General features: G+C 41.3%; 1 protein-coding gene across 1 annotated transcript in view; it reads right to left on the reverse strand.

Moving 5' to 3' along the window:
* The window catches only part of NHERF1 (NHERF family PDZ scaffold protein 1), an 89832-nt gene extending 71477 nt beyond the window's left edge, over positions 1 to 18355 (reverse strand). Inside the window, exon 1 of the mRNA XM_014071582.2 lies at positions 17635 to 18355. Coding sequence (XP_013927057.2) covers positions 17635 to 18093 — 459 coding nt within the window. The 5' untranslated portion in view covers positions 18094 to 18355. The remainder of the gene's footprint in view (positions 1 to 17634) is intronic.
* Positions 18356 to 19064: the final 709 nt, after the last annotated feature.

Genomic DNA, 19064 nt, shown 5'->3' on the forward strand with positions numbered 1-19064 from the left:
GCTTCTTCAGTTTAGATGAGAAGCGAAACATTTTCAAGGGGAAAAAAAAACCTAAAGCAGTCCAGTTGCCTTTTGAAATCACCTTTGGGAGAACTATGACCTGGATGCTTGAGACTCTTCATAGACATGACATTAGATCATTCTCAAGTCATTAATAACATCCCTTAGTGTTACTCGGCCATAATAGAGAGGATATAAAGCCAGTCTTTATTCCTTTCAGAATATGAATTCTGCTGAAAGTGAAAAATGGCTTGTTGCTCATCATTCCCCGTGTGATGAATTCTCCAAGACATTAAATAGGGCTAATTATCCTAAAAACAATGTGATAAAATGGGTGCTTGAAAACTGCCAGATAATTTAAGATTACTCTCCAAACTTTATGGCTAAGAGTGGATTTTAAGCTGGATTTTCCTAGCCGTATTCTAACATCCTACTCAGTGAAGGACCAGTTATCACATATATCACAACATAATTCCCAGAAGTCTCTCTCCCCATAACCAAAGATAAGGGAAACTGGTTGTTATCTCTCCATTATATAGAGCGGAACTTCTCTTTTTTTACTCTGATTTCTCTCTGCTATCAGCTTCGATGCCCTGCTAAGCATCAAGGTCTTCCACCATGAACTGTGGCTGCCACTCCTAATGAAGAGGTCAGGGTAGACAAAGGGAAGGAGCCATAAATGTTTCGGAACTATTAACAGACCTAGAGACAGTCACTAGCAGGGAGAAGGAGGAAGTAATGACTCAGCAGCTATGAAAGCAAAATCTGTTTCCTTTCCTATTAGTGCCCTAAAAAAACCTCCTTATCCTTAGGCAACATATTTTGGGTTAAGGTGGCTGCTATCTATACGAAAAGTGAATTTACATACCCACCAAGCTATAGCTTGTTTTTATTAAGTAATTTGTTTTTTAAACACAAATGGTTTATTAATCATTTATTAAATACCAAAGCAGTCAAAAATTAAATAAAGTATTAAATAAACACCAAAAACAGATAAAAATGATATGAATAATAATTATGGAAGCTGACCTCAGGCTAGAGAAATACACTGCACATAATCTCAGGGAGTAATTGGAACAAATCAGAACACACAAAAACACTAACAGCTACCATCAAGACTTTATCTCTCTAAGATAAGATGAAAAAAGGAAAATGAAACTCCAAACCAAACTGCACAAGCTAAACCCCAGAAGCAAAGAGATACCTGAACCCAAAGGAGGAGTTGACACTCCAGCCACCCACTATCCACCACAAAACATATCCTCCAGAAAGACCTCAATTATAATATAGACAATATGAATCGGTTAGAATATTTTGCAGTCTTAGAAGCTGCATTTGAAATCATAAGGACGCACCACAAAGACGCAAGAAAACAAAAGGCAGGCAATCATCCCACAGACCAGAAGAGCACAAAAGCAGAACCAACTCATAGTGGAGGAAAGAGAAGCCCTCAAAACATAAAGAAGGACTAAACCATCACCATCTTCCCAGCAGATAAAGGTCAAACCATATTTACAATGGACAAGAAACAAGACATACAAAGAGCCAAATAATTACTCGTGGACAAAGAAACCTACCTCCCCATAAATACCAACCCAATACAGAAACTGGACAATCTGATCAGGAGAATCTTCAATGACCTAACCAAGAAAGGTTAAATCACAAAAGAAGAACAATGGCATATCAAAAGCAGTGGAAACTGTCCTCCCATACTTCTATAGATGCCACAAAACACACAAGCTTGCAGTGTTGGGTTGCAGGCGGTACGCCCCAGTAGGGGCATACAGGTGCCTGCCCAGAGCACCGAGTATTGTTCCAGTACGGTGCTCCGGAGGGCCCACCCGCCTGCCTGTCGTCCTTACCTGTCTTTAAACTCTTCGGCGCTTACGCACATGGTGCGTACAGCACCTGCGCGATGCTCCCCTGAGCAGCTAGAGCGTCTCACAGGCGTCGCTGGAGGGTAGGACACATGTGCATGCTGCGCGCGTTCATGTGGAGGACGACGGGCCCCATTGCAACCGTACTGATTGCAACAGGATCCAGAACCCACCACTGCAAGCTCGATATATCACTTTGTAGATACAAACAAAAGTTGGGTACCCTTAGCTTTAACTGGGAAACTGAACATCATCCCCCCCCCCTTCTTTCAATCATGTCCAATTCTCAGTCTGAACAAGTCCCTGCAGTTTTCTTGGGAAGGTTTTTCAGAAGTGGTTCGCTACTGCCTCCTTCCTAGAGCTGAAAGAAAGTGACTGGCCAAAGGTCACCCCCCTTGGCTTTATACCTAAAATGGAACTAAAATTTACTACACCAACCTGACTCTAGACCAAGCTTAAATCCCAAAACATTAAGGAACTCTGAAAGCTTGGCATTTAGACAAATCAGCCGTCAAAAGACAGAGATACAAACCATATTTATACTCAATTCAAAACAGAAAAAAAAGCTAAGAAGGAAATACAATGACTAGAACGCATCCCCTCCAGCAGCCAACACCCCATTAAGCAGGGATTAACACCAGGCAAACAATCAACCAGAAAAACAACACTTTACACAAGGAACTACCAAGGAGAAAACTATACCTTCCCCCAAAAAACAAGCTACTCTCTGTGTCTTTGTGTGTGTTTTTACAAATAAATCAAGGCAGTGAACATATTCAACACACCTTCCTTCTCCTATTTTTCCCACAACAACAATCCTCTGGGTGTATTGAGCTGAGTGAGTGACTGGCCCAAATTTTTCAGCCGGCTTTCATGGCTAAGATGGTACATGGACTGATAAGTCTCCCGGTTTCCCACTTTCTAGCCTGATGCCTTAACTACCAGCCAAAACAGGGAACAGACCCTAAATTTATTAGTTTGCACTGATAATATTGCCTAGTTGGGTAATGAAATGTCTGCAAGCAAACAACCAACCCAGCATCAAGAATCATTTGGATTCTTTGTAAAGGGGTAGGTATCAATATCCAATAAACACTCTGAATGCAACGCAACACATATATTCTACAGGAGCTAGTAAGAACTAAACTGATTACAGATTCTTATGCTAGATAAAGCTTCAGATCATCAATGCATATTTTCTTCACCTCTGCAGTGGGGCACACTTAGGATTTAAGCCTTCAATTTTTATTTTTATAGTATTGCAACTTTTTTCTTCCCCCTCACTTTTTACTCTATGCTTTATGTCCTTTTTTGCCACGGGAACGTTTCGGCACACTTTAATTGTTTAATGTATGAATGAGCTATTTTGAGATACTGTTATGGCCTACTTGACAAGAACCGGAACTGAAACAGAAATGTTTATGGGCAGTTTCCTCCAAGAGAGGGGAATTCTACTGCATCTGTGCCTTGTAAGAATTATAAAATAATTGCAGCCATTACAGGAAAGCTTTGGGGGACAGTAGCACAAATTCCCTCCCTCGTGAACAATGTTTTGAAGTGAAACCATACTCTCTGCCACAAGAAGTTGAGAAATAATTCCTTTATATAACTGCATTATTGTTTTTATACAATTGCACTAGCTGTTCCCTCACGAAATAATTAAGAGTGCATCCTTTGGGAACCATCACACAAAATATAACAATTCTTTATCCTGCTGCCCATTTAATTTGGTAAATTCTGTTAAAATCAACACACAGTAAGCTATCAAACATATCTGCATGTGAATAAACTACTATTCCAATTTACTTTCCAACTTACAGGAATGTAGCAATGGGGACAAACTTGGAACATTTGCAAAAAATGAAATCCGGCTATTGTAAAATTTCAGCTCAATTAAAAGAAAAGGCCAGTTAAATAACTAGACAGGCTCAATGATAGACTCAATTGACCTGAATGAGTTTTCTAGAAAAAAAAAATCCAAGATGCTAATTTAAATATCAAACAAGTACAGGGCACAGGGGTTCAAAAGCTCACTCATCCCTGAATTTTCCTGTTGATGGGACTAGAGCAAGGCTTTCCAAACTCGACAAATTTGAGACTTGTGGACTTCAACTCCCAGAAATCCCCAGCATGGCTGGCTGGGGAATTCTAGGAACTGAAATCCACAAGTCTTAAAGTTGCCAAGTTTGGACACTCCTGGATTAGAGCAACTGGCTGTGAACTTCATGCTATGTCATCAGACATACAGCTTATTTGGTTCCATGTTAGTCTGTAAGTGATCCAGGTCATTTTAACCTGTAAGCCATGCTTTATGGTTCAGATCAATATCTGAATCCAGACACTATTTCTCTGCTTATCTAGTAAGAAAGTTATAAGGATCAGAGGGAGGAGAAAAAGAATGACAAGACAGATCTATCTGCCTCTTTGGAATTAGGAGTATTAAGATCAGAAATGAAAGTTCAGTTTGCAGAGTTATTTATTAGCTTTGCATATCTGGTTTATGATTGATAACACACTGGTTTGGAAACATATCAACTACACCCAAAGGTGCTTGCATGCCAATTTAAGTGCATAAGATCAAGCTGATTTATATTTTAATTGGCCTTTTAATGTAAGCCTAAACTTTATGTATTGTTTGGGGGAAGACCAGATAGATTCCTAGGAAGTCAGAATGACACACAGACCTCTCTTTCTCAATATTTTCTCTCTCTCTCTCATTTTATATTTGTATGATATTTATTTTACAGTTTCGGACTCACTTAGGTAATTATATTCCATTTTTAATCCTATCTTTTCACAGTCTACTTATGCCAACCTGTTCTATCTAGTGTTAAAAAACTAGTATTCAGCTATTTAAGGAGATCAAGAGACAGACAGACTAGCTATTGTTCCTCATTAATTGGTGTTTGAACAAATTGTTTTAGATATTTGCAGTGGTTTCAAAGACAAACCTTTGACACCAAGGACAATAGATTAGCACCTCAAAGGTACAGGACAGGACAATGGCTGAGCTGCAGAATCAGGAAAGGAATCAGGTTTCAGATAAATAGTTTACCAATTTGTCATAGAGACCTTTAACAGAAGCATATTAACAAGGTGAAGGTATTAAAGGGCATGGCTTGAAGGTAGATGTCCTCCCTTTTAATTCCAGGAAACTTTTGTGGAGATATTTCAAACCAATTCTTATTCTTGTAAATCGAAATTCCTCCCGCATTCCATTGGTAAGGCATCACTGCTGCAAACATGTTTTCTACATGCTAGACAGGAGGAGAAAGAAAACTATTTCTCTAGCTTCAAAGTCAAATTAGTATTTTATTAAAGGGTTTCAAGGCCTTAGCTGAAGTATTACACTTTACACCTTAGCTGAAGTATTACAGTGTACCTAATACTCTGAAGTATTAGGTATTTCAACACAAGATCCCTGATCTACTTGGAAAGCTGGCTGTGTGGCACTCTCAGGTGGGTAAACAATTTTAGCCAGATTGGAGTCATTTTCAATCAAATTAATTTAAGAAGGATACAAAACTTCTACATCATTCAAGCTTTTTTTTTTTACAAAGAATTGTCAAGCATGAGAATTATTACAAATTTGTATTCAGAAGAAACACATTGTTTCCTTTATCCCTTACACCAGTGTTGCGGGCCAAAAGCGCACGTGTCCACATCCATGATACAATGCACGCAAGACCCCCCTCTGCCCCCTGCCCACATGCACAGACACACACCTGTGGCTCATTTTGGGCCTAAAGCACCATTTAAAGAAATCTGAATGATGATAGACACTCAGTCCCAAAAGTTATCATTAGTTGGGCCTATTGATTCAAGGCAATGGGTCAAGAGAATCTCCACGTCATTCAGACTGGCAGGAAAATTAATCCTAATATAGCTCTACTCTCCAGTGGTCCCAAAGGGGAAAAGGCCCTGTGGTACCTACAATTTTGCTTCTGCTCCCGCCCTATAGAACCTGTTTTATCCAATCTAATAATAGGGCTAGCTCACGTAGAGCATGAACCCATGAAGGGACAGAGCTCATATGCTGTGCAGTTAAATGATGCCAGGTTCAATCAAGTTCAGTATAATATTAATAATAAACATATGAAATCCAGTTTAAACATCTAACCAACTATAATTTTTCCATTGGCATCAATGGAAAAACTATAATTTCCAAGTTTCCTGAATGTGATGCAATCAAAAAACTGAGACAAGCTGAAAAATTTGGGGAGGGGGGGGAATCATGCTAACATTTTATGGGAGTTTTGCACATACAAATTGATCACTATCTACAACACACTCCTTAAGAGCAATACTTGAAAAGAACCATTTTTGTAGAAGTGGAAATTATCAAGGCAGCAGAATCAAGCAAAAAAATTGGGGGGGGGGGGAATGGTAAAACATAGAGTTCAAATGATCATAATAGTACATCATGGCAAATATCTACAAAGGCAAAGAGGGCCTGGCAGAATATATCCCGGCTGGAAGCAGCAGCGCTCTGGACTGCAGATCTTCATCAGAGCCGCAGGCTGAAGCCATGCAAGTAGCCCGCTCGGGTGGGGAGGGAGGGAAGTCCTTGCCCATCCTTGCCATTGCCGCCCCCTCACCCTCGGCGGCTGTCACAGTGTTTCTTCTGGCTGGGATGCTGGAGCAGCCAGAAGAAGGAGAAGCTGCTGTGGGGGAAGTAGGCAGGGCAGACACCGATTGCAAATGCTTCTGGTGCATCTGATGGAACATGTAGAACGACTACTGGGACCTGAGGTGGCATGGACGTAGGCAACATGCCTGGCAGAGGCAGTAGCAGCAACAGCATTGTAGGGGGCAGAGGATAATGCCCAGGGGTTTCTCCATAACTCAGGTCAGGAACATGGAGCCAGGAAATGGGTCTCCCAGGGCATCGGCTGGCCAAAGTGCAGGCCTTCGCAGGCCGCAATAGAGAAAAAGTCTGTGCGCTGGGCGGGGTGATTGCGAGGCTTGGGGCCTGGTGCTGGCCAGCTCGGCTACCCCACCAAGAGAAGCGCTTTCCTCTGTTGTCTCCGAAGGTGGCGGGGCGTGGCAGGCGCAGCTGCTGTGAATGTAAGTGGAAGGTGCTGGGTCCATTCCTTCCAAAACGGTCAGTTATATTCCTCCCTGGGTTCCGTCTCCCGGGCTGGCAGAACAAGAGCCCAGGGCTAAGCCCATCAGCCACAGCCTCCATTTCCAAGAGCAGGCTGTTCAGTCACCCCCAGTGAAGTCCGGGAGACAGCAAAGAGCCTCGGGAGGGCGGGGGAGTCGGTTTTTGCCTTCTCCAAGGTCCTTGAAAGCCTCTTGAGCCTGGGGAGGGTGAAAAACGGGTCTATCGTGGGCCAAAAGGGAGGGGGTTGCGTGTGCATGCGCAGGGTGTGCGCGCACATGTATGGGCAAGGAGGGTCGCACGCATAGCATTATGGGTATGGCACGCCCGCGTACGGCCCCCTTGCGCTCCCCCTGCTGTTAGTATGGGAGCCCAAAAAGGTTCACCATCGCTGTCCTAGAATATCAATCAAATGTGTGATTAGTTTTGTTTCATTTTGCTGTATTGTTTCTTAATGAATAAAAATAAATAAATAGCAATGTCATTTACTGTTCCAATTCATTGGTTATAACATAATGTACAGTTATCCAAGAATAGAAAAGTTATGCCTAAAACCCAGCATTGCTGCTGTCAGTCAACGCAGAGAATTTTGCAGCAGACAGAGCAGTCTCTTTTTTTAATCATATTGACTCACTAAATGTATTCATTTAAATATTATTATTATTATTATTATTATTATTATTATTATTATTATTATTATTATTATTATTATTGTCAGTCCCTCAAGGTACATCAGACTAGGAAACCAAAGATATGAATGCTAAAACTGTTTTTTATTATTATAGTTACAATAACATAATCTTTCAAGTCTGCATATACTTGCCCCACCCCCTTCCTCCCTTTGTCTTCACAAGAACGTGGGAGGATTAAGTGTGGGACAATTTCTTTAAGTGTGGGACAATTTCTTAAGTACTGTTGGAAGAAATGTCCTTCTGAATTTAGTTCCAAGTGAGGAAAAAGACACTAGATATATAGAAGTTGCTTGGAAAGAAGGTTTATTGATGAACAGGATCACATGGTTTGAGATCCTGGGCAAAAAAAAGTTTAGTTTAGTTTTAGTTTTCGCTTTATTTGTATGCCGGAGAGATCCTGAGAGAGCCTGGGTTTTATGCCCTCTGTTGGGCTTTGAATTTGAGCTTGTGTTCTGATTGGTTGTCAGACTCCCATGGGGCCATGCAGGAGTAATTTGTAGGTTCTCTTTTGAGTCCCAGGCTTGGTTGACTCTTGCTGAGTGATGATGTAATGAAAGGGCTTTGGGCAATTCCTACTATGGCTCTACCTGAAGGAGGTAGATCTTTGTTATGAAGAATAGACTGGCTCAGGTCTTAATGACCCATTGACAAAGTGGGGGGGGGGGAGGTTGTAAGTTTCCCTTTTAGGGAAAATACTCTGTTCTTTTAATATTTCCTAAAATATCTCATTTTCTTGGAGAATGGTGGGTGCTAACTTCCTACAGTACCAAAAAAGAAGAATATTTGTACCTCAGACTTGAAATGAGGCGTCTTTGGTGCTCTCTGAGCTTGATTTTTTTTTCCTTGCAGACATTTCATTATTCAAACTAGGTAACATCATCAGTGCTAGTAAGGAGTGGGGTTTGCTCTCAGCTTGCACTGTCAGTGTTGGAGGGGGCAGTCTTAGGGGTTCTTTGGTTGGGTTGTTTACTGTTGGCTTGCTTGGTAGTTTCTTGATTGGGGTTAACTACTTTGGGTAATGAAATATCTTCAGGAAAACAAGGAAGCTCAAAGAAAGCTTCACTTTCTTAAGTTACATTTCTGCCCTGGGCTCAGATTTCTTTTGTCTGACTGTTGTCTTGGTGAGGCTCTTCCTCATGTTCCTCAAGGCAATTCCATCTGCCCATTACAACAAGATATATGTTGCTCCCGGTTTGGCCCAGATCGGACAAACCAATAGTAGCAGTGTCAGGGGGCTCCGCCCAGCCACCTGGACACTTCTGTGCATGCGCAGAAGCATCACGTGCACGAGCGCACGTGTGAGCATGAGCGAACCGGAAGCGCAGGGATTTGAAGCCCACCTCTGATTACAACTATGAACAGGAAGAAAAGGAGTCCTCCCCATTTTCCCTTATCTCCTTCTCCAAAATTCTTTAGTTAGAAGAATCTGCAAATCTTGCTAAAGTCCCTATTTAAATATTTAGCTAGATGGTCACTTGTGGTCACATATTTAAAATTCCTAAGCAAATAAACATTAAAATTCTTCTGTTAGTTAGCAATTAGATATATTCATGAACTTTAGAAGTATTTAATGGACACCTTAAATGACCATGATTGTATTTCATGAGACATACAGCCATCCCAGTACATTAACAGAAGTCTATGTCACCATCTTGTCACTATTAAATGTAGCCCTTTAACCATACTTTGTAATTTCATTAAGCCAAGTACCACGGAAAAACCCCAAACAGCCCCCATTTCTGGCTAACTTAAACCAGAATTTGAAATCATGGTAACTTCAAAAAATTTGGATTGATGGAACATTCAAATGAATCATTTAGAGAAAATGTGGTTAAAAGATCTGAAATTCACATTGTGTTGCTGCTTAAAAGAAAACATTTTAAAAAATGATATACCATTGGTATCTGACACCAAAGAAATTGTCTGACAGTACTATGGTATTCTAATCACTGTTAGAAATGTGAAACTGAGGGAACATTTTATCATCCATGGTGTACTTGTAAAAAAAGTGAAAAGATACTGGATGCTAATACATTTTGGTGATGCAGAGTGTTTTAAAAATTAACATTCAGATGAAACCAGAAAACTTTTTATTAAGACTTACAGACATTTAGCTAGAAAAGGTTCATGGACACTTGGTTTTATGTATGATAATTCAGCAAGGTTATTATGTGCACAAAAATGCAAAATTAAAAAGCACCAATAATGGAGAGATGGATTGTGAAGATTGCTGAGTTTGTAGAAATGGCTATATTGATTTGTTTGATTAAGGAGTGGACTACAGCTGCTGGAAAAAGAAACCAAAACACTTTACTGTTGGGTTTTTGTTGTTGTTGTTGTTGTTGTTGAAAATGGATAAAAGCAAACTGCTGATTTTGGGATTTATTAATTTAAAAATTTGTTGATGGGAGGAAGGAAATTAAAATGCGCAATAATGAAGAATATAGATAACTGCTGTATGTGTAACTACTCCAAAGAAAATTAGAAATAATTGACTTAGATATTTATTTTTAGAGTTTTTTGTTATTCAATTTTCTTTTACGCTCTTTTCTCTTCTACATTTCCATTGCTTTTTAAATCTTTGAATAAGAATTATTCATAAAGAGAAAATTATTATGAATAATTAAAAATGGCAATGGAACTCCTTCAAGTACAAACAATATGCTTATTCTTATGTAAACCTTACTAAAGTGTTGCAAAAATAGGAAAGCTGGAAAGGCATACAATTCAGCTTACTTAGTAAGAATTAGGTGTGCTAGTTCAGTGTTTTTCAACCTCAGCAACTTTAAAATAGGTGGACTGGATGGTTATGAAAGTCTGGGAATTGAACTCCACCCATTTTAAAGTTGCTGAAGTTGAGAATCACTGTGCTAGATTAAAATGACTTCTGGGACTTTCACCATCTCAAAAGCTGACCACTGATGACTGAGGCATTTGAAGAAATCTATTATTGGATAGCATACACCAATTACCAGGGATGCTCAGTTTCACATTGACATTTCTGAATAAACAATGGCATGCTTTATACATTGTAGTATGCTTTAATGTAGATTCCTTGATCTGAGTTCAGCATGTTGTATGAAGTCAAGCTTTGTGGTTTAGAAATCATGGTTTATACAATTATTCCCAGTTAGCAAAGTCATCAGTAAGAATTCTAAGAATTGAGGTCTACATATCTAGAGTACTTTCTAGAGAAAGTACAAGAAAGGCTGTTGCTGACACCGATCAATGTATCTACTCAGTGTGTGCCATTTTTATTTAAACTATGTATTTATTAATTCATGGCATCCGGCCCTCTCAGTTCCTGGCAAATAGATGGGGAAGAAATGGAGATATTGACAGATTTTATTTTCCTGGGCTCCAAAATCACCGCAGATGGGGACTGCACTGCAGCCAAGAAATTAAAAGACACTTGCTTCTGGGGAGAAAAGCTATGGCAAAATCTAGACAACATACTAAAAAGTAGAGACATCACCCGGCCAACAAAAGTGTGTATAGGCAAGGCTATGGTTTTCCCAGCTGCAATGTATGACTGAGAAGGTTGGACCATAAAGAAGGCTGAGCGCCAAAGAATTGAGGTGCTGGAGAAGACTCCGAGTCCCTTGGACTTCAAGATGATCAAACCGGTTAGTCCTAGAAGAGATCAATCCTGACTGCTCTTTTGAACACCTAAAGATGAAACTCAAATACTTCGGCCACCTAATGAGAAGGAAGGACTCACTGGAGAAGAGCCTGATGCTGGAAAAGATTGGGGGCAAAAGAAGAAGGGGATGACAGCGAATGAGGTGCCTGGATGGAGTCATGGAAGCAGTAGGCATGAGCTTAAATGGACTCCAGAGGATGGTAGAGGATAGGAAGGCCTGGAGGAATGTTCTCCATGGGTTCGAGATGGGTCGGGCATGACTTCACAACTAACAACAACAATTTATTAATTATACTCAGTGAAATTCAGGGTGGGTCTCAATAACACACACATTGGAAATATGTTCACACTACACAAACAGGCTAAATGCTCACATGCCTTTCTTCCCTTATCAACTTATAAGGCTTTCTTCCCTTATCAATGTTATAAGAGACCTTGACATTGGAACAGTGCAAATTAATGCTCAGCCAGATGAGAGATACTGTATAAATTGCGCGTCCATGAGAGGAAGAGGAAAATTCAGGAAAAAATTGACTTCTTATAACTTAGTGACAAGCAGCTATATTTGCCAGCAGCAAAAAAATAATTCTAAAATCATTTACATCCCAGGAAAAGCTTGATTGACATACTGCTGTATCTCTATTTTTCAGACAGTCCCCAAAAGAATTTAGTAAACTATTTAGCTACCTCTCATAGGTCAGCTTTCAAAACCCTATATCAGTGATGACTAACTTTTTTCTAAAGGTGTGCCAAAACTGTGTGCATGTACGCTATCATGCATGTGCATCCCACCCACCTGCACATGCGTGAGCGACCCCCACCTGCGTGTGCACAAGCAACCCCCCCCCATGCATGCGTGCGCAACCCCCGTGTGGGGGGGGATTTTCACCCTTCCCAAGCTTCAGAGGCTTTCCTGAAGCCTGGGGATGGTGAAAACGGCCTCCTCCGGGCCTCCAGAAGGCTGAAAATCAGCTGGCTAGTGCGCATGTGGGCTGCCAAGGGCTGCTGTGCTGGCAAATATGATTCCGCATGCCACAGGTTCGCCATGACGGTCCTACATGGTACACAGGCAATTTTCTTAACAAAGCTTCATATCCATGGATTTTCTTTACATGCCACTGACCTAGCCAATTAAATGTGACCCAGCTTAAGAATATGGAGTTTATCATTGATCCTATTTTGGGAAGCAGACTTTCCCAGGAAATGTAGGATTCTGAATCTGGGTGAAGCTCTCTTTTGCAAAGTTAATCCTGGACACTTGAGAGACATCCAACAGAAAGCCAAAATTCTCAGGACTGTGGCATGTAAGCAGAACTACCTGTTTACAGGGAAATGTGAGCAATTAGTTTTACTTTGTCCCATAATAGCATTGAAGGAGCAGTAAATTTCTGCCTGCTTCATCGATCTTCTCTTTCAAATGGGAATAAAAATGGGAAGCTGACAGCTCCCAGCTGTGCTTTCTGGGGGGGGCAGAAGCCTTCTTAGAAAATAAATATGATGAGTAGCTGCAGGACATTGCTTTATTGAAAACAAGCTGGCATGCTCAGAAGACAGAGAAAATGAGGCAGTAATTTAGACTTATTCTGTGGGGAGTGGTCAAGAATGTTGCAGGGAACAAATGTACCACACTTGCTTTCCTGCAACCTTCTCATAAATGGGTGTTTGTGAGCTAGCTCATCCCCTCCCTAGCAGCCATTTTGTCAGAATGCTCATAATACACTTTCAAAATTCCAGATGCCTTGAAGCTCCAAACAATCAAGGACCCTTGTTTGTTGGTAATGGCGAGAATCCTCCCCCTTCCTCCCCCCTCTCAAGAGGTAACCATTAACTAAGGCAGATTTGACTATCTGCTTCCAGTGATTTGCATATGATTTCTAACCTATCAAGCCTAAAGAAACAGGAATCAAATCAATAAAGGTACCGTAATTTTCTTTCTTTGTCACGAAATATTATAGGTTGTGGCATATTAAGGATATTTCTTCAAGATTTTTTTTAATAGATCATAGTGGAGTCTGTAAGATTTGGTGCCCCAATTAAACAGCCTATACTTTGGCTATTCCTACCACAATATTCAGAGGGATAAAAGTACTGAATTCTGCGTCTGTATCTTCCTGCAATTCTTCATCAACTTTCCATGTCATTGAAGCTTCATGTCACTGTGGACTCTTGTGTCTATTCAAATCAGGAAATCTGCTATTTGAATATCAGTCTAATTTGGGAAAACCAGTTTGATTTGATCTGGACATTCAAATCAAGATATCAAATCAAGTCAGTTTTATTTGAATTTCCAAAGGGGGGGGGACGTTTCTCAAATGCAGTAAAATATCATCTAAACTGATTTGAAGGCATCTAAACTTTTTAAATATCAAAATATCAATTCAACTTAGATATGGTCTTCACATTGAACACATACAGACATATGCAGTTATATGTTTGCAACAGCAGCTGATATTGGTACTAACTCCTGGATAAAATCTACCTATGGACAAGTATATGGAGACTCTCAGTCATCCAGGTCACAGTTGTCCCAAAGGTGCTATTTTCAAGAGGCAAATGGTTTTTGGTTTTTCTTTTAAGAAGCTTCTTGGATGAGAAGCGAAACGTCTTCAAAAAAAACCCCAGAAAGTTCCAGTTGCCTTTTGAAAAAAGCACCTTTGGGACATACCTACTGGTATGTTGTTGCTAAGAGTTTGGTTTGATGGCCCATAATCAATCAATCTATGCTGCAGCCAAGAATGTAGAATGGGTAGGAATGTAGCTAAGGATTTATATTAGACTGAAATCAAGAATGAAGAAGCAGGAATGTTTATAAGCCAATGCTGAGGTTCAGTGATAAGTCCAAATTTGCAACTTGAGAACTGTTGTTCTGTATGACTGGGATCCCTTCAGTTAATGTCAATCCTGTTCCTTTCCCCAACCTTTTGGACAGGAGATATAGGCAAGATGATGTCTAGTAGGGATTTTGTGGCAGCTGTAGTCCAAAATATTTAAAAGGTACCAGACTGCCCACCAGTATTAAACATTCCAAAGCTGGTCAAGTCCAAACTGTGTCCTTTCTAATACTCCAGCTGTACATTTCAAACATCCCTGCTAGCCTTTATCTATAACCATTTCTCCACAAATATGAATCCAGTCAAAGTCAGGAATTCCCCAGTCCCATAGCAGACATTTATGACTTAAAACTAATCTAATCGAGCTTTGTATTACAGCACTTATCACAATCACTTGATTTGTTCATGGGAAGCCTGTACTTCACTCTCTTCTACATTCCCTATATGTACAGCGTTCCCTTATTTTTTTTAAGGAAAATTACTTCTCTATTTCCCAGAAAGTTGTTGCTCGCCATATTGTTCTAAATCCAGTTTGATCAATCCTTAATAGTAAACACATTCTCCATGTTGGCCAGAGCTCCAAAGAGCCTGTCTTTTTGTCAGCCTAACCACAATCAGGACTCCAAATACCCTAATCCTGATTTCAAACATCTAGGATCATATGCATACTCCCCTGCGTTGCAACAAGCTTTTCAGCAAGTGTTCATATCCTTGTTCCTAAGACTCCTCTCAAGCAAAATCAGAAATAGAAAGCAGTACCAGAGCAATGTCTTGGAATATAAAGGGAGTTACTATTGACTTAACAATGATCTATTTGCTGGTTTTATCGGCAACCTTTCATTGATTGCTTCAGTTTTTAAAACTCAATTTAATGGTTTCAGTGGGCCTCTACATTTGTTTTGGGCGCTATCTCAAGGAAGGTTCATACAACAAAAGACTGAAGCCCATTGTCTCTCCCTCAAAAGTTCATTGTTAACAGGGGAAGTCAAAAATGCTCCAGTACAAATCTATAAGCAGGCATATCCATCACAAGACCTCGAGGGTTAGATTTCCAAGAGAGGGAAAGGCTTGTCAATCAAAATTATTTTAATAGGATTCTAAAGTAAAGGAGCTGTTTTTTCATCAGCTCATTTTATATATTTGGAGACTATAGAGAAAATCTTGTTATTTATATTAATCCATGTTAGGTATCAATTTAAAAAAAGTGTGAGGTCTTAATAGCTGAATGAGCATGTAAGTACGATCTAACCTATGGCCTATCCTTAGGAGAGGCTAAGCCAATACACCAAACAGGGCCTTTTTTGTTACAGCACCCTTTTGTTGAATCTTCTCCCCAAAGTCAGCTTAGCTTCAAGTTTCAGCAAGTTGACCAAGCCATCTTCTTCCTCAAGTTGTGATCAGCAGTACTTGGTCATATCTTGGAATTAAATCTACCTCTCAGATCAGTGGAGCAGATTTAATTTTTCTATAAAGCAATCCAAAAGGTATAAAAGTAGCAGAAAAGACCTGAGCTCACTAAATTATCTAGGGAAATAATTAAAAAAAAAACTTAAATAGATTTATGTTTAAAAAATGGGTAGGAAAACAAGATTCAGTTTCAGTAAACAACAGTTCCAGCCTCTTGTTCAGATAACTGAGTTTCTTTTTTCCTACCCCTCTGCTTTTAAAAATTCAAAGTTCTCTGTGCCCTTCAGGGCTCAAGATGGGGCCAGTTTCACTGAGACAATTAAAAATTCACCAAATGCTTAATACCAGGTTATGGTAGCTCAATAAGCAGTAAGTACTTGGTTTGATTTATTCTATGCCTTCCAGAGTTTAGGAAGTGTGCAGGAAGGTGATAATTATTTTTAAAGCTTTTAAAAAAAAACTTAATAAATTCATCTCTTGATTTAGCAAAGTAGCAAAGGAGGAAAGAAATTAGCACACATGAAAATAAGGTGGCAGTCCTATCACACAAAAACACCTTTACTTTTGATAGAATGTGATGACATAATGAAGTAAAATAAGGTGACCTAACTACATTTGTGCAGTAAAGCACACCACTGGATGATTTAAGTGGAAGGCAATACCCCACTTTTTCTAGTATCTACTGGAAAAGATAGTCTTTTCTTTAATAATGCACACTCTGGATTTGGAACACAATTCCCAAATGTAACTTTAGCACATCTGGAATGAAGCAGATTGAAGGCAGTTGGCCCAAGAGGATTTCAGCTTTGATGTGTACCATTTTTTTAAAAAAGAAGTTTTATAGGGGAGGCGGAGTTGTTACAAAGAGTACCAGGCACCAGATAATCTCTTAATTCAGGTACAGGAGGAAAAACGACGCGATCAAGGATCAAATTCTTCGAACGTTCTTTCCGCTCCGCCGATCTAACACAGGGAGGCACGGACAACACCCCCTCCCCGAGCTTTAAAGGAACACTCCGAACTGGATTTGGGCCGCGGGATCCCAGGAATGCCCGGTTCTCTTCCCACGGGGGTATCTCTGTAAGTCTGAGAACGCAGCAGACATCCGAGATTGGCAGAGCTCACATTGCAGAGCCTCTCCTCAATTTTTCATCCGAAGTCTGCCCTCAGCTTCACCGCAAGCCTCGAGGCAAAGGCAGCGCCCCGCAACCGTGTGGCTGCTAGCAGGACTCCTGCCCGGCTCTCACCCGTCGGAAACCACCCACAGATGATGATGATGATGATGATGATGATGATGATAATAATAATAATAACAACAACAACTACAATAATAATAATAGGTGACTTTTTCAGGCTGATGTTCCCACCAGTTTGTTGCTGTTTTTTAATAACAACAACAACAACAACCCGGACCGGTTGGGAAGAAGGGGCGCCACAGAACTGCTGCTTTCCCTTGGATCTCTCTCCCTCCGCGTCCTCCACCCTCTCTAGTCAACATGGCTACTCTTTGCTTTCTAAAGAGTAACGCAGTTCATCGATAACAACAGAAACCACCTTATCTCTAACGCAGCAAGGGAATTAACGGGTGAAGAAGGAGTTGGGGCTTGTTTTTTTGCCATTTATCAACCAACAGCCAAAACTTTTCATTAGCTCTTACTTCCAGGCGCCTTCTACTACTTGTCATACCAGATCTGCTTGGAAACACACACACTAAACATTGTTAACGTGCTTTCCTGGTTCTTCCCGTGTGTAATCCTCGCCCAACCCACTTAATTGTATATAGCCTAGGTTTCCTTCATCACACCCCCAACAGAGATTTTGTCCTGCTTTTTTTTTTGCCCAGCGATTGGCAAGAAATTCAGTGGGGTGTCCGGTAGTTCCGCCGGCCACCGCAGTGCCACGTTCGGAAAACCTGGCGCAAAGGTGGGGGTGGGGACCCCGAAGTGGTGAGCCCCGACCGATTCGGTGATGGGAAGTCCTGGCCTGTTGTATTTCTGCCTGTCGCGTTTGGAGATCAGCCTTTCGACCTGCATTGCTTAACCTCTCCCTCCCCCCGCACGAACGAGACCTAGATTTTTACCCGCTGGGCAGCGTGATGGTTTTCCTCCCCATCCGCTTTCGTTTCGTCCTCCAGGTCCTGCTGGACAGCCTCCTCCTCCTCCTGTTCGCCGCTGCTCGCCTCGGGCGTCTCAGGCAGCCCACGGATGAATTCTTCGCGGCATTGGAGGCCCAGCTTCTGCAGATGCTGGTCGGTCTCCGAGTCCACGACCAGCAAGCGGACCGAGCCGGGCGAATTTCGTATGCGGTTCACTACTTGTTGGTGGCTTTCCTTCTCCACGTTGTCTCCGTTCACTTCTACCAAGCGGTCTCCAGCCTTCAGACCGGATTTCTCGGCCGGGGAATCGGGCTCCACCAACCGGATGAACTGGCCTGTTTTGCTCTTCTCCCCGTGCAGATGGAAGCCGTAACCGTTCGGTCCCTTTTCTGGGCAGCACAATCGTGGCAAGAGCCGCGGTTCGCTCCCTCCCCCGTTGTCCATGTTTCTTCTTCGATGGGTGAAACGTCCCAAGAATCTCTACCGGGATCAAGAGCGTTCCGAGTTACTCGAAGGATGCGAAGTCTTGGGAAGCAAGTAACTTCGGAGGGACTACTACTAGCCCGAAGCAATCTGGCCGGTCCTGTTTCGGAGCAGCAGCAGGTGTTTCCAGGGCGGGTGCGGAACGATTTAAGACCAACAGGATCCCGATTACGATTGTATTAAGAAGCCTCGACTCCGCCAATCACAACTTTAATGGAACGCGTCCGAGCGTTCCAGAATATCATTGACATTTTATCAGAGGGGCGGGCACCATTGCGACTGACGTCGTCGGACCAATGAAATCCGGGAGAAAGGCGTTGCAACGCGCTAAGCACGCCTCTCAAAGGCGAAGACCAATTGGAAACGGGAACGGAGGCGGAAACATGCAAATAAAAGCCCCGCCCCCTTTCTTCATTATATTTCTTTATTGGCCGTTCAGGTGGTACAATTTTTTTCACTTTCTTCCACGAAGCCGGGTTGCAGTTTTAGAGCAGGGGTTCTTCAAACTTGGCAACTTTAAGACATTTGGACTTCAACTCCCAGAATTCTCCAGCTGGGAGTTGAAGTCCACAAGTCTTAAAGTTGCCAAGTTTGAAGAACCCCTGTTTTAGAGTGTCGGTACTATCTTACAAGGTAATTATAAATTTTCTTTTATGGAAAAACAGCTCTTTTTGCATGGAAAACAGAATTGCACAATCTCCTTCGATGACATTGAAACCTAATTAAGTTTAATTAAATAAAATAAACTTCCAGTCAATTGAGGACACAGGAATATCTTTCCAAATTAAGCTCTGGGCGGTCTCGTAATGTACATCTACTTATCTGGGAAAGAAAAGAGCAAGGAACTGGATACGGAAATATCTTTCGGCCACCCCAAATCGAACACCCATCTCTGAAAAAGTCTGTTGCAACCTATTTTTGAAGCCCCGTCA

Source organism: Thamnophis sirtalis, unplaced genomic scaffold (genome assembly GCF_051295495.1).
Source record: "Thamnophis sirtalis isolate CommonGarterSnake01/CBP01778 unplaced genomic scaffold, rThaSir2_p1.2 scaffold_3, whole genome shotgun sequence".
Taxonomy (NCBI): Eukaryota; Metazoa; Chordata; class Lepidosauria; order Squamata; family Natricidae; genus Thamnophis; species Thamnophis sirtalis.